The 15,896-nt window shown below is 49.9% G+C and overlaps 1 protein-coding gene and 1 long non-coding RNA gene across 4 annotated transcripts in view; one reads left to right on the top strand and one right to left on the bottom strand.

Moving 5' to 3' along the window:
• The window catches only part of LOC125090721 (uncharacterized), a 34,190-nt gene that overhangs the window by 11,868 nt on the left and 6,426 nt on the right, over window positions 1-15,896 (bottom strand). The gene's annotated exons all lie outside the window — the stretch shown is intronic.
• Window positions 491-15,754, top strand: CCL24 (C-C motif chemokine ligand 24). 3 transcript variants are annotated; one of them, XM_047713654.1, is made up of 5 exons: window positions 491-640; window positions 4,845-5,090; window positions 13,015-13,116; window positions 13,557-13,674; window positions 14,671-15,754. In XM_047713654.1, the coding sequence occupies exons 3-5, from the start codon at window positions 13,044-13,046 to the stop codon at window positions 14,837-14,839; spliced, it is 360 nt and encodes a 119-aa protein (XP_047569610.1). In that variant the 5' UTR covers window positions 491-640; window positions 4,845-5,090; window positions 13,015-13,043; the 3' UTR covers window positions 14,840-15,754. The 3 variants fall into 3 exon arrangements, with proteins under 3 accessions (XP_047569610.1, XP_047569609.1, XP_047569608.1); XM_047713653.1 differs by lacking the exon at window positions 4,845-5,090 and having other exon boundaries at window positions 492-640; XM_047713652.1 differs by lacking the exons at window positions 491-640; window positions 4,845-5,090 and having other exon boundaries at window positions 12,585-13,116.

The following is a 15,896-nucleotide window of genomic DNA, read 5'->3' as shown; positions in this document are numbered from 1 at the left end:
TTTCCCCAGATTCCAGAACCCCAGAGCTGGGTGGGACTTCTTTATATGAAGCTTGAATTTCCTACTCAGAGCTCTGACAAGAGGTATTTGCATGCCCCCCTTGCTGGGAGTCTCACTGTCATCCAAGGTGATCAGATCTGTTTCTGGATTGCTTTGCCCATCTGATGTCTTCCCCCTTGAGTTCTGCCTCTTAATTCTGATTCTCTTTGCCTTGAATCTCCAAAATCTAGAAGGCAGCAATGACACTGAGGCATATAAGGGGACCCTTGAGGCTCCTCTCATCTACAGCTCTTCCGGTTTACCACACAGACGAGGCCGGCTGGTTAACGGTGCCCTTGGGTCCAGCTGCTGTTTTTCCTCTACTGTTCCTGCTAAACTGAGCTCTTTCAAGCCATACCATGAGGAGACCAAAGGGCAAGTTGCTTAATAGCTTCCACCCATCCTCCCCTGCCCTGCTCAGGGTCACACCCCTTCCAAGACCAGGTTTAGGGTGTGCAGGGGAGAAGTCCATCCTGGCAATGGACTCTCTGTGCTTCCCTGGTAGGGACGGCCCCCCACCTCCTGCGTGTGCACCTGTCAAAGTCAACTTCTCAAAAGTCCTTGTGAACCTTGGGCTCCCGAATTTCCAAGATAATCAAAGGTAAGAAGTACAGGCTCCCTTCTTTGCCCCAGGAGGCCCCTCCTCTCCTCCCACTCCCCTTGCCACTCCAGATCTGATAAATGAGGGAAAACACTCCTGCACTGGGTACTGAGGCTGTCACTTTGTCATCTCTAGGTCAGTGGCTCCTAGGACCATCCCCTGTTCCCAGTCCTCTGCAACTGTGTGTGTGTTTGATGGCGAGGGGGGAAGGCACCACAGGAAGAAATGATAGATAACCCGAGCCTGCCTTCCCGAGTCCCCTGTGCTCTCCACCCCTGTGCTCATCTGTCCTCCTGTCATTTCCACTGCTTCAAACCCCAGACCCTCTGTCCAACTTCAGCCACCTTTGGTTAGGAGGTTGGGACAGGAATCCAGGAAGGAGTAAATGGGGTGGCAGGGAGGGTCGACAGGAAGGGATGCACTGGAGAGCTACTTAGGAAAGAGACTCTGCCTGCTGGAAACAGCACCACACAGCACCCCGGGCCCACCTGGTGCCGTGGCCAAGGTACAGGTTCTTTACTAGGAAGACATCGGACCAGCCCTGCTGCATTATGGCTTTGGGGTCTTGAGCAAGTCAGGCAGCCTCTCTGAGGCTTGGTTTCTTCCCCATGAAATGGGGACCCAAAGAGGATCAAGTAAGGGTTCAAAGGAGCCAAGTGGGTCTTTAAGGAAAGAACTGAAGGGATTTAGGCCTGGTGTGGTGGCAGCTTGTCTCCAGAAGGCAGGCCTGGGATAGAGCCCCTTGTTGAGGCTCAAGGGCTGCCGCCTTCCCGCCACCATCCTGGGAGATGGGCTTTCACATCCCCATTTTATAGCAGATGGGCTGTGCTTCCGAGAAGTTCGACACCTTGCCTGGGGCCACCGGGAAAGCAAGTAGGAGCAGGGAACAAACTCAGGAACTCAGTCTCTAGGGCTGTGCCGTTTTCATGGAGCTACACTGTGCATGCCTGGTGCTTGGGCTGGGCGGGGGCATCTGACCTGTGCGATCCCTCTGGGCGCTGCATCCTCAAAGGTTCCCCTAGAACCCCTGGGACTCTGGACCCCACAGCCCCAAGTAGCTTTCACCTTGACCTGCTTTCCCTGGTGGATTCTACTCTTCCTCGAATGGCCCCATCTCTACCATGCACCCAAGTTTGAAACCTGAGTGGTATCCTCACCACCTCCTTCTCCTTCCTCAACCACCAGGACACCAAATCTTCTCGAATCCACTTTCTGAGTAGTTCTCAATACCATCCCCTCCCTCCCACCCCCATTGGCTCCACCTCTCCCCCCTGCATTCCTCCTATAGCCTTCGCAACAATCTCCCTACACGGGCTGCCTGTGGCCAGAGTGATTTCTGCAAAACTCCAGACTTGACCAACTCACCTCTCCTCTTTGACCTCGTACCTGTGACTTCCAGGGTCTGAAACACCCATCTCTACCCGGTCTCCACTGCTACCCACCTAGGCCTTCACACCTCAATCAGCCTTAATCAGTTCAGGAGGCACCTCTTCTAGAACATTCTTCTGCTGTCTAATATGGCCAGGTGTACCTCCTCACTGTGGGTATCTACCATCTATACCATAATTGCCTTTGTCTCTCATGGCCCAGGGTGAATACCTCCAGGACAGCCCCTGTATATAATTCCCTTTGTGTGCCCCGGGTGAGCAAGGCACTTGGCATACAGCAGCAACGAGTGTGTGGATGGTTGGATGGCTGGTTTGATTAAGTTTTATTAGAAGGTCTATGTGAGGGATTCCTTATCCCTGCCAAGAAATACATTTGCCTTTCAACAAAGGGGCCATTATTTAGAAGATAATTGTCCATGATCTGTTATCAGACTAGCAGGGTGAGGAAGGAGAAATTTTTTCAACCCTTAAAACCCATCCTGAGGGGCACCTGGGCGGCTCAGTCAGTTAAGCTTCTGACCCTTGATTTCAGCTCAGGTCCTGATTTCAGGGTTGTGAGATCGAGCCCCGCATCAGGGTCCGTGTTCAGCACAGTCTATTTGTCTCTCTCCCTCCTCCTCTGTTTCTCCCCCTCTGCTCCTCCCTCTGCCACTTTCTCTTGCTCTCTGAAATAAATAACTAAATACAATCTAAAAAACAAACAAACAAAAAAAACCAACCCCCCCCCCAAAAAAAACAGGGTGCCTGGGTGGCTCAGTGGTTAAGCCTCTGCCTTCGGCTCAGGTCATGATCTCAAGGTTCTGGGATCGAGCCCCACATCGGGCTCTCTGCACAGCGGGGAACCTGCTTTCCCCTCTCCCTCTGCCTGACTCTCTGCCTACTTGTGATCTCTCTTTCTCTGTTGAATAAATAAATAAAATCTTTTTTTAAAAATCCTGAAACAGGGGCGCCTGGGTGGCTCAGTGGGTTAAGCCGCTGCCTTCGGCTCAGGTCATGATCCCAGGTCCTGGGTTCGAGCCCCACATCGGGCTTTCTGCTCAGCAGGGAGCCTGCTTCCTCCTCTCTCTCTGCCTGCCTCTCTGCCTGCTTGTGATTTCTCTCTGTCAAATAAATAAATAAAATCTTTAAAAAAAAAAATCCTGAAACATCTATCTGTCACCCAGACCAAGATCTCAAGAAAAAGGCAATCCCAATATTGCTGGATATATATTTCAAGTCATTTTCCTTCTTCACTGAAGTTTGTTCGAGAGCCAGCAGAGCCAGATTGCCTTGAGAATCCAATTTTAGGGGCCCAGAAAGGCCCTGCTGACCCCATATATTTGCTCCTCTGCTGTCTGATGCCTGAAGTGAGCTTAATTCCTCTGTCTTATCTGATTCCCACTGGATGGTGAAGACTCAAATTTGTACCATGCTTTGAAGTTTACTGAAAGCTCTCACGTCCACAATTTCTCTGGCTTCTCACGACCCCATGAGTCTACACCCCACTCCAGCACATTTCAGAGATGAGGAAATCCAAGCTTGGGAGAAGCGACTGATTTACTCAAGTTCAGAAGCTGGTTAGTGGCAGGTCTGGGACTAGAACATTCCAACATAACCATAGCCGTTCCATGACCCTCAATCCAGTTTTGAACCTTATTAGGAAACTCACATGAGGGTTTTGTTTTGTTTTGTTTTGTTTTCATGTTCTCTAGTTTTCTTCACTATCGAGTTGCTGATTTTCTGTTCATAATTAGCTGGAGTTTGTGGGGAGACATATTGAGGCAACGGAAATACCCCATTTCCCATCACACTTTCACCTTCGAGCTTTAGCGTCCTTGGAAGATTTTCTAGTTCTACCATTTTTTCTCTGTTTATTAGGTAGCAATCCTACTGCAAATGGAGCTTCCCCTGTGTTGGTCTGCTAGGGTTGTTATAGGGAAGTAGCACTGCCCAGGGCTTAAACAAAAGGAATGTACTGTCTCACAGTCTGGAGGCTAGAAGCTCAAGGTCAAGGCATCACTCTTCCTCAAGGCTACAAGGGAAGGCTCTGCTCTGGGCCTCTCTCCTTGGCTTGTCCATGGCCACCTTCTCACTGTGGGTCTTCACAAAATCTTCCCTCTGTGCGTGTCAGTGGCTAAGTCCACATTTCCCCCCTATCTATTGGGATACCTGTCATTGTGGATTACGGCCCACCCTACTGACCCCATTTTAACTTGGTATCTACAAAGACCCTGTCTCCAGATAAGATCACCTTCTAGAATGTGATTAGGACGCCAATATACATTCTTTTTGGTGGGAGGTAGGGCAGGGTGGGGCTCACAATTCAACTCAAAACATTTACTTATGGATTCTTATTTTATTCAACCCATCATTATCACTATTACTGGCCAAATTATTCCAGATTTGGCCAGTGTGAACCCTTGCAAGCTGCCTCCTACATCCTCTTAACTTCCCTCCATGATTCTTTGAGCACTTTGCTACCTTCTGGCCCCCAAAGATGTTCTAGGCTCTATTTTCTCTCCCCCAGGACCAGAATCAGCTGCTTTTCCAAGAAGGAATGTTTTTGCTAGGTCTGCTCATTGCTCCTGGTATGTCAGTGTTTCTAAATGATTGCATACGTCCTATCACCGATACCTCTGCTTCCATTGCAGCATCCTTGGCGTCATTCTCTCCCTCCCCCTCTCCATCTTTTCAATGCCCTTCCCCAGCAGTGAAAAACATAGCTTCCATTGTCCTTATTTGCAGAGACCTAGCATACAAGAAGCCCCTTCTTGTTAAACTTGTCAGTCATTTATCTGTGGAGTGAATTTTTTTTTTATTGCCTTTCTATAAAATAGTAGGTTCACATAACAAGGGACAGAGGGAGTAAGGAGATGCTGGGGACTGAGGAGGGTCATCAGGGAAGAAAAAAAGAGAGAGTGAGGGGGACCTGAAGCCTCCTCCATTCTATGAAGATAGACACGGAACCCATCGAAGGAAGACTCCTTTTCTGCCTGTTTGCCAGGAAGTGTGTGCAGAGTAGGGGAAGGACCGGGGGAAAACCCACTGTCTCCACTTGTCTCTGCCCTCACGGGTTCAATTTGATAAGTCAGACTGTTGGATCAAAGTCAGGATATGTGAGGGAGGCAGGTGAGGTCTTCGAGAATGGGTGTGGCCTCAATAAAGCCTTGAAGTCCTCACCATTTGAGCAAATATTTTGAAAGTCTCCTCAGGTTCTGCTCTCTACTTTTTTCTTTAGTTCTTAATTGAGATAAAATCTACATAACATAAAATTCATTGTTTTAATGGCTTTTAAGATTTAATTAATTAGTTTATTTATTTATTTATGTGAGAGAGAGAGAGAGAGAGCCCTCAAGTAGGATGAGAAGAAGAAGGGGAGAGAAAGGGAAAAGGATTGAGAGAATCTCGAACAGATTCCAAGCTGAGCATAGAGCCCAATGTGGGGCTTGATCTCACAACCCTGAGATCATGACCTGAACTGAGACCAAGAGTTGAGCACTTAACTGACTGAGCCACCCAGGTGTCCCAATGCCTTTAAAGCATACAGTTAAATGGCACACTTGGTACAACCCTTACCACTATTTAATTCTGGAACATTTCTTTTTTTTTTTTTTTAAGATTTTATTTGTTTGACAGAGATCACAAGTAGGCAGAGAGGCAGGTGGTGGGGGTTGAGGCGGGGAGCAGGCTCCCCGCCGAATCCAGAGCCCGATGCAGAGCTTGATCCAAGGACCCTGAGATCATGACCTGAGCCGAAGGCAGAGGCTTAACCCACTGAGCCACCCAGGTGCCCCTAATTCTAGAACATTTCTATCACCCCAAAAAAGAATTTCATCTCTCTCAACTACCTCTTCCTCCCAGCCCCCCCACCCAACACCCACTAATCTACTTTACATCTCTATGGATTTTCCCACTCTAAACATTTCTTGCAAATGGAATCCTACACTGTATGATGACCTTTTGGGTCTGACTTCTGTCATTTACAAAGAATATATGCGTGTGCTTCATTCCTTTTTTATAACTGAAGAGAATTCCACAGTAGTTATGCCATTTGTGTTTCTACGTACATCTTCTGATGACCATTAAACTTAACATCTTTTGACTACTGCAAATCACATTCACTGGCAAGTTTTGGCAGGAACATGCTTCGAGTTCTCTAGACTATATACTTTGGAGTTGAATTGTTGCATCATATTGTAACACTATTTTTGACTTTTTGAGGAACTGTCAAACTTTTCCACAGTGGTTACACAATCTTCTATTCCCAGGAACAATGTATGAGAGTTCCTATTTCTCCACCAACACTTATTTTGCTTTTTTTTTTTTCCATAGCCATCTGTGTGAAGTACTATTTCATTGCGGTTTTGATTTGAATTTCCCTAATGATTAATGACGTTGAGTTATCTTTTCATGTACTTATTGGTCGTCTGTATATTTTCTTTGGAGAAATACTTAGTCAAATGCTTTACTTATTTTAAAATTGGATTGTTTTTTCATAAGTGGAGTTCTAAGAATTTTTCTGAAGAATCTAGCTGGATACTGGAATAAGCAGATGACTTCCAAATATTTTCTCTCACTATGTGAGTTGAATTTTTCCCTTCTTGATAGTATCCTTTGAGTCACAGTTTTATTTATTTATTTATTTATTTATTTATTTATTTATTTATTTATTTGAGAGAGAGAGAAAATGAGAGTGAGAAAGAACACAAGTAAGGAGAGGGCAGTGGGAGCTGGAGAAGCAGGCCCCCCGCTGAGCAGGGACTCCCGCCTCCCCCCATGTAAGCCAATGTGGGGCTGGATCCCAGGACCCTGAATCATGACCAGAGCTAAAGGTAGACGCTTCACCAACTGAGCCACCCAGGCACCCCAATTCACAGTGTTTTTTTTGTTTTTTGTTTTTTTGGGTTTTGTTTTGTTTTTTGTTTTTTTTGTTTTTTTTGGTTTTTGGTTTTTTTTTCTGACGGGGGAGAGACAGTGAGAGACAGTGAGAGAGAGCAGAGGGAGTGGCAGAGGCAGAAGCAGGCTTCCTGCTGAGCAGGGAGCCTGATGCAGGACTCGATCCCCAGGACCCCGGGATCATGACCCGAGGCAAAGGCAGACACTTAACAACTGAGCCACCCAGGTGCCCCCACAACGTTTTTAATTTTAGTAATTAAATGTTAGTAAATTTAGTAAATTTTTAATTTTAGTAAAATTTTAATTTGTGTGTGTGTTTGCTTGTGTTTTTGGTATCATATTAAAGAAACTGTTACTTTATCCAAGGTCATGAAGATTAATACCTACGTTTCCTTCTAAAAGTTCTGTAGTTATAACTCTTACATTTATGTTGTTAATTTTCATATACGGTGTGAGGGAGGGAATCCAGCTTCATTCTTTTGCATGTGGATATCCAGTTGTCCCAGCAACATTTGTTGAAAAGTCTATCCTTTCCCACCGAATGGCTTTGGCATCCTTATCAAAAATCAACTGAGGGACGCCTGGGTGGCTCAGTTGGTTAAGCAGCTGCCTTCGGCTCAGGTCATGATCCCAGCATCCTGGGATCGAGTCCCACATCGGGCTCCTTGCTCATCAGGGAGCCTGCTTCTCCCTCTGCCTCTGCCTGCCATTCTGTCTGCCTGTGCTTGCTCTCTCTCCCTCTCTCTCTCTCTGACAAATAAATAAAATCTTTTAAAAAAAAATCAACTGACTGTGGGGGACCATGGGCGGCTCGGTGGGTTAAGCGTCTACCTTCCGCTCAGGTCATGATCCCAGAGTCCTGGGATCAAGTTCCACATCAGGCTCCGTGTTTAACCGGGGAGCCTACTTCCTCCGCCTGCCACTCCCTCTTCTTGTGCTCTCTCTCTCTCTCTCTGTCAAATAAGTAAATTAAAAAAAAATCAATTGACTGTAAGTGTGAGGGTTTGTCTGGACTCTAAACTCCATTGATCTGTCTGTCTATCCTTATGCCCATACCCAAACCATCTTGATTACTTTAGTCTGTAGGAATTAGGGAAAGTGGGAAGTGTCAGCTTTGTAACTTTATTCTTCTTTTTCAAAATCATTCTGACCATTCTGAGTTCCTCGAATTTCCGTATGAATTTTAGGATCAGCTTGCCCATTTTCTTTCTTAGCCTTCCACTCCCTCACTACTCCCGTATTTTCAACACCCTATATGGTAGCTCAGGTTTCAACTGCAAACCAGACGTGGGGTCAATGGTTGTATGACCAAGAGCAAGTTGCTTCATCTATCTGTACAATCATATTATAATATCTACTGTCCAGGGTCAATAGTGTAAAGATTAGATCAAATGCCGTAATATATTAAAGCTCGCGGAAGAGCCCGTGGATTGCTTAGTCATCTCATTGTCTTGTAAACAAGTTGTTGTCATAAAAATAGGAATGGCCACCTTTCTGGCGGGCCCTTGATCAATGCCAGACAGGGAGCTAAGCACCTGACCTGAATTATCATGTTCAATTCTCATAATAACCCATGAAGTGAATATTGTTATTTCCCCTTTTATAGATGAGGACATGAAAGGTAAGGCACAGAGGAATCAAGTGACGTTGGTAAGGCAGGTGACCATCCTGGCAGGTGACATTCAGATCCAGAAAGTGGCCCTTGACAGGGCCATGCTACTGGGAGAGGCTTAAAAAGGTGGGTTCTGGGCTGACTTCCAAGAAGTGGGTCTTAGGAAGCGTGCAGATGCTCGTCACCCACACCCTGGGATGCATCAGGGGTCACCCCCCAGATTCTGCATCTCCCTCTCCTCCAGGCACTTCAGGCAGATCTAACAGGTAAAATGGAGCCAAACTAACCTCTTGTGGCCCCTGTCTCAGTCCTTCATCATCCCTCCCCCTGGGCAGCTTCGATAACCTCCAGCCAGCCTCCCTGCCGCCCCCCACCCCTCCCTGGTCCCTTTCTGCCACACTCACTGGTGAATCCAGTCATGTCAGTAGACCACAGATCTGACCTCTTTTAAACTCTGCACGTCCAAAGCATGGGAGGCCCTGCTGCCCCCACGATCCAGGCTGAGCTCCCAGGTGAGAGGCACTGCGTGAACCTTGAGTTCAGACAGCCCACAGTTCAAAATGCCAGCTCTGCCCTTACCTGAACTCTAAAGCCCCGTTGCCTTGGGGATGAAGTGTGTGTTCCTGGCAAGTGGGATCCAAAGCACTTAGCAACGTCATAGGCGAGCTGAGCTCTGCTCTCTGCTGCCCTGCTGCCCAAACCTCCCCATCCTGTTCTCACAACTGTCTACTTTTGCACTATTCAGGGCCATTGGGGCCCCCTCTCCCTTCCTGGGACATGTCTTCAAGTATTCGGAGTCATTTCTTATCCAAGCTCACAGCCCGACCCCCTAGGCTACTGTCCCCTGGCCTGCATCACACAGCTTTGGGTTTGATGCTACCTCCTTGGTCTTGGGGTGACTCACCCCGGAAAGGCAAACAGGACAGCCGCCCTTGCTGCCATTCCACAAGGGCAGGACCACTGCTCCCTGCTCACTGCCAGGCACAGCTCTGCGTTCCTCACCTGTTCCTCTCCTTCCAGCTGCTCGATTAGTCTCCAGCCTCCTCCTCCCTCCTCTGCTGCCTGGGTGCATGTTCGAGAGGAGGGGACCCTCAGATGGTACCTTGGCTGGGGTTCCCAGGTTTCAGCTATTACTAGGTCATGGTCACAGTTTTTTGTTCTATGTTCATTCACACTATTGGTCCCATGACCTACTTTACTGTATTTTGTCAATTTGTATTTTTTACTTTGGGAAAACCTTCTATTGCTACCATCAATATATAACACCCCTTATCATAGAGGGTCGCCTTGATAAGACATACTTAAATGAAAGTGACACATGCCTGTTTTGGTATCACGTGGTCATGTGACTGCCACACTTGGGGAGAGGCAGATCAGGCCACGTCTCCCTTCTCAGATGGAGAAACCATGGCGGGCAAGGGGCAGAGTCTGAGCTGGAGGCAGGGGGGTTCAGAACACTCCCAGGGCCCCCCTTCTGTCTCCTCTTTCCTCTTCACCGCCTTTCCCCAAGTCTGCTCTGTTTGTACCTGCTGCTATCTGGCCCTTCTCTGACCTCTTCCCTTCCCCTCCCTTCTCCCCTCCCCCTCTTCTTCCTCCTTCTTTCTATTTTCTATTCTGCTTTCCTAGAATCTCCTTCTCTTTTTGCTTTCACCCAAGACTGGGCTTTTCTTTTTTTTTTTTTTTTTTTAAGGGCCTTGAGGAAAAAAATGGAGCGTCTGGGTAGCTCAGTCAGTTAAGTGTCCAACTCTTGATTTCAGCTGAGATCATGCTCTCAGAGTCATGGGATAGAGCCCCAGAGTGGAGCTCTGCACGCAGCACAGACGCTGCTTGAGATTCTTGCTCTCTCCCTCTGCACCTCCCCAACCCAGCACATTGGTACTCTCGCTCTCTCGCTCTCTCTCTGTCTCTTTCTCTCTCTCTCTCAAAGAAAGAAAGATAGAGAGAAAGAGAAGGCTTTGTCTCTAAAGAATGTTCCTAATCAGGGCAAAGCACCCCACCCCAAACCATCTCACCCAATGACCTTCTGCCATACCACCAGCTCTGGTTGCAACACGAGGACAGCACGGGCTTCCTGCCCTGTTCAGCCCTGTCCTCATTCTTCTCCCACATGCTGCTTCTGCCTGATGTCTTCCCACTCTCCACACTCTGTCCCAGCACTCCCTGACCTCTGGACTGTTAAGAAGCAAATCTTTTTTTTTTTTTAATTTTTTTATTTTTTCAGCATAACAGTATTCATTATTTTTGCACCACACCCAGTGCTCCATGCAATCTGTGCCCTCTACAATACCCACCACCTAGTGCCCCCAACCTCCCACCCGCCACCCCTTCAAAATTCTCAGATCGTTTTTCAGAGTCCATAGTCTCTCATGGTTCACCTCCCCCTCCAATTTCCCTCAACTCCCTTCTCCTCTCCATCTCCCCTTGTCCTCCATGCTATTTGTTATGCTCCACAAATAAGTGAAACCATATGATAATTGACTCTCTCAGAAGCAAATCTTTTTGAACAGATGTCCTAAGATGGAATCATGGCAAGCCCCTGCATGTATAAAGGGCATCTCATTTAAGTTCCTCCATACCCTGCCAGGTGAGGACCATCCCTGCAGAAGCTGAGGGTACAAAGCTGAGAAGGAGTTGAGTGGGACACTCTGTATTTTCCATTCCCTAAAGATGGGCAGTGAAGAGATCAGGTGTTGCCGGACCGGCCCCCCTCAGGGGACCTGCCTCCTGACTCCTCCATGTCCATGCCGATCCCAGTCATGCTGGGCAGAGACCACATGGGAGTCCTTGGTCGAGAAGAGAGTGACTCAGAGTTGGTCCATCACACATTCATTCAATAAACACCGGCCCTGCTGTAGAGGATCTGTATGGAGTTGGTGGGCAGGGGAAGGGGACATTGATCTTGGTGTTCACAGTCCCGTGGGAGACACAGACACACAACCGGCTATCATCCGGGTGCCCTGTGACACCGGTGTTGCCATATGCCCTGGATACCCAGAGCAGGGAGGCCAGAGAAAGCCGAAGATTTATTTCCATGAGAAGTGGAATGGAGAACATTGGAGAGAGGGGTTGGAAAGGGAAGGAGCCGTGACAAAAGTCCAAATATGGGGTCCCAGCCTGGGATCCTGGAATGGGGAAGAGAGTGAAGTGGGTGCCATCTCCCACTCTGTCTGCCAAGGTCTCCTCTGTCTCTAAGAACAGCACTGCTCCTTATGACCTACAAAGCCCTCCTGTGGCTACCCGTTTCTTGACTGTCCAAACCTCAGCACAGTCAACAGCTCCAAGTGCATCCCCCACTTCCCTTCCAGCAGAGCTGGTCAGCAGAGCTGCCCCCCCTTCCACTTACACCCCTTGTCTCAGGTTGGGTCCTCAGAACTGACCCTGAAAGGAGGATTCATGGCAAATGGTTCATTAGGCAATGCTTCCAGGGGAAACCAGCAGGGCAGAGGGGAAGCAGATGCAGAAAGGGAGAGGGTCAGCAGAGTCCAGTCACACAGAGTGAAACTGGCTTGACCCAGCTGGGATCTCAGGAAGCAGCATAGGGCATGTCTGTGTCCCTCCAGCAGACCTATGTCGAGGTCTGCCCTGAGGATGTGGGTTTCTAGGTACTTCCCATTTACTCAGAGCCTACCGGCCAGGTGGCTCCAGCAGCTTGGGCACTAGAAATGCAAGGTCACCAAAAGCCAGTGTGTGTGCACGAACAAGGTGAAGGGGTCCAAAGGCGTATGGACAACAAGAGCATCTGTTCTGCTCCAGGCCCGCTCGGTCAGCACCTGTGTTGGTTCATTACACACACGGGCTCGTGTGTGTAATGAACCCACCGGAAGCCCAGCATGTTGTGCATAGCCTAGTAAGAGTTGGAGAACGTCAACTCGTTGAATGCGCCTGGGCGGTTCAGTAAGTTGAGCATCTGGCTCTTGGTTTCGGCTCAGGTCATGATCTCAGGGTCGTGAGTTCGAGCCCCCGTCGGGCTTCATGCTCCGAGGGGAGTCTGCTTGAGAGTCTCTCTTTTTCCCTCTCCCTCTGCCCCGCCCCCGGCAAGAGACTTGGTGAATGAATGAATGGATGGTTGGATGGATGAATGGATCCATGCATGAATGAATGGAAGGAGATAGGGTGACTTCACCCACTTTCAGCGAAAGAAACTAAAGTTCAGATAGGTGAGTGACTTATCCAGGATCCCAGAGGACGTGAAGGGCACACCAGGGATCCTTGTCAGCCTCCTGACTCTGCGTCCAAAGCTTCCACCCTTCACTTGAGCAGGGCAATCCTCTCCTCCCTCAGCCTTTGTTAGAAGACACCACATAACCCCTGACTCAGCTAGGCAATAACTTCCCCTTGGCCAAATTCAAGGGCCTTGAGGACATTCAAAGCAGCCTGGAGGGGGGAGGAGTGGGGGGGAGGTTCTATGAGTGCACAGTTCCTCCCATTGGTCCTTATAAAAGGCAGAGGGAGGTTGGGGTGGTCTGAAAGGCACCTGGTCCTCTCCTCCCGCACCCCAGCTCTAGGTCCTGAGCTCCATCTCCCTCTCATGGCAGGCCTTGCGACCCTGGGGGCTGGCCTCCTGCTCCTGACCCTGTGTGCCCACTGCATTGCCCCTGCAGGTAAGACCTCCAAGCTTAGGGGCAACTGGGTGGCTCAGTCTTTGGGTGTCTGCCTTCAACTCGGGTCATGGTCCCAGGGTCCTGGGATCAAGCCCCGTATTGGGCCCCTTGCTCTGTGGGAAGCCTGCTTCTCCCTCTCCCACTCCCCCTGCTAGTGTTCCCTCTCTTGCTGTGTTTCTCTGTCAAAAAAAAAAAAAAAAAAAAACAAACCTCCGTGCTCAGCCAGCGCTGTCAGGCAGGTCTGCCAAGAGCGTAGCTGAGAAAGTGGGGGATGCACTTGGACTAGGACAAAGCAGGCTGGGTTTGGAGGGGAATGTCGAGGAACAGCTGCTCCGGGACTGGGCTGGAGGCGTTAGGATAGGGGATGTACTCCATCCCTGAAGCCCAGGGTCTCAGGCAGGCTGGGAAGGAACACGGTTCTCCTCTCTCCCATCTTTTAGGCTCTGCACCCATCCCCTCTTCCTGCTGCATGTCCTTCATTTCCAAGAAAGTTCCTGAGAACCGAGTGGTTAGCTACCAGCTGTCCAGTGCGAGCGTCTGCCCTATGGCAGGAGTGATGTGAGTATCCCCCTCTCCCTGAGCGCGCGGCAGGAGAGGGACAGGGGACATGAACCTCTAGGGTCACCGTCTACACAAGGCCCTGCTTTGGGCACGTAGAACTTGACCTTAACTAACCCTCTGGACCGTTCTATGAGCTAGATTGGATTATTCCCATTTTACAGAGAACTGAGGCCCAGAAAGGTGACCTGCTCAAGGTCACTGGGAGTCCGGATAATTTCATAGCTGCCTCCCACACAAGGCAGCAAGTGTGAGCTCACTGTGTAACGGCGGCCTGCTGTAGAAATGGGACCTTGGTATTATGAGTAGTTTTGCGCCCGGCACCAGAGCCAGCTCTGTAGCCTGACACCGGCTAGCTCAGAGCTGGCTGGGCAGAGGGTATCCCACCGCCCCCTCCCTGCTCTGGCATCTTTATGAATCGCCTTTCTCCCAAAAGGCTTGTGGACTGGAGGCATCTGCCTTTTTTCCTGGGGGATTTCAATGCAGTTTCTCCTCTCCTCTCCTCCCTGTGGGTAGGGATTGTGTCTCTCTCTTCAAATCCAAGCATTCTTTTTTTTTAAAAGATTTTATTTATTTATTTATTTGACAGACAGAGATCACAAGCAGGCAGAGAGGCAGGCAGAGAGAGAGGAGGAAGCAGGCTCCCCACTGAGCAGAGAGCCCAATGCAGGGCTCGATCCCAGGACCCTGAGATCACGACCTGAGCCGAAGGCAGTGGCTTAACCCACTGAGCCACCCAGGCTCCCCTTTTCCAAGCATTTTCTGAAGGCAGGTTAGGGCCTCCCCTGTCAGACAGGGAGGTTGCTGAGCATGCGCAGAGATGCAGACACCCAGGGAGAGGGCCGTGTTTTTGGGACCCTGCTAGGTGGACCCCCTCCGCCGCCCCCCAGGCAGCAGCTTGCCCCTGTGCAGGCCTCCACGCCCACCTCCTCATCTGGGGAAGTGGTCCGAGGTCTCCACCGGCTCTCACGTGTGCCCTTGTCGCCCTTCCCATAGCTTCACCACCAGGAAGGGCCAGAAGTTCTGTGGCGACCCCAAGCAGCACTGGGTCCAGATGTACGTGAGGAAGCTGGACGCCAGGCGGAAGAAGGCGTCGCGTGGGGTCCGGGCGATGACCACCAAAGCCCCAGTGCAGGGGAAGCCAGCCAACACCACCGCCATCTAGCGCCGCCTGGCGCTCAGCCTGGGGTCCGTGAGCCAACGATGAGAGGTGGGGAGCGAATGTTCCTGTTTCCTAACATCAGCCTATAAGACAGAACCCAAGGCTGGGGAGGCCTGCCCTGGGGGTGCTGAGTAACCACTCCAAGGGTCCTGGGCCCCTTGCCTTTCCCGAGCTGTAGGAGAAGATTCTGGAAGGAAGGGGGTGGTGGCCAGTTGTCCTTCTCCTGGGCTGGGGCCAGCCCTTCTCTGCCTTCCAGGTTCCATCGGAACCCAGGGGCCTGAGGCCTGACCTGCAGACACACTCGGCTGGCCACCTAAAAACTCAGCCTACAGTTGGCTTCTGTGGGTCCTCGGGGCCTGCAGTGGGACCCTGTGGACTGACCATCTGTCTGTCTGGGTACGGGGGACCTGTCGACAGCTGAAGCTCGTGGCATTGCCAATGTCCCACTTCCAGAATCCCGGAAGAATAAAAATCTGAGAAAAATGGGGCTCCTTTGCCAAAGGAACTGCCAGACCCAAGCCTACCTTGCACACGTCTCGTGGGCTAAACGGAAGGACGTTTTTAGGGACTCATCGTTTTTTTGTAATAAAGCAGGCCTGGAGGACCAAGCTGAGGGGCCAGCCTGGGTAGTTTAAATCCTTGGGGAAGAAGGAGGGTTTGGAAGAGGTGGTCCACTTTGTGGCATGACCTGTTCCGTGCCCCTTTGGGGACAAAGACCCGGTGTGCCTTTAAAGGTGGTCTTTCCCTACATTTGGGGGATGGGAAGGTGGAGTGGGAGCTTAGAGGGAGAAGATTCCAGGGCTTTAAAGAAAATTTTTTCCCCTGTATATGAGATAGCATGTGATGTAGAGGTCAAGGGCGTGGAAACACTTGCTCCTCTCAAATAACGATCCAAGTAAAATGTGATTTCCCTTTGAAGGTGATTGTGTCTTGACTGTTCTCTTCCTGGAGGGACAGGGTTGGGGTATGAACAATGGAGTGGGTGTCCCAGAGAGCATCCTGAGTTGCCCATCAGAGGAGATAAAGGCAGCCCGACCCCAGGACATCCTGGGAGTGATCT

Source organism: Lutra lutra, chromosome 18 (genome assembly GCF_902655055.1).
Source record: "Lutra lutra chromosome 18, mLutLut1.2, whole genome shotgun sequence".
In the NCBI taxonomy this organism is placed as follows: Eukaryota; Metazoa; Chordata; class Mammalia; order Carnivora; family Mustelidae; genus Lutra; species Lutra lutra.
The sequence above is the reverse complement of the archived record's forward strand: the minus strand, read 5'-3'. Positions and strand labels throughout refer to the sequence as shown.

Coding starts and splice junctions, on each gene's coding strand:
- CCL24 (XM_047713652.1), top strand. CDS start 12,921: ATGAGTGCACAGTTCCTCCCATTGGTCCTTATAAAAGGCAGAGGGAGG. Junction 13,117..13,556: donor CCACTGCATTGCCCCTGCAG/GTAAGACCTCCA, acceptor CCCATCTTTTAG/GCTCTGCACCCATCCCCTCT. Junction 13,675..14,670: donor TGCCCTATGGCAGGAGTGAT/GTGAGTATCCCC, acceptor CCCTTCCCATAG/CTTCACCACCAGGAAGGGCC.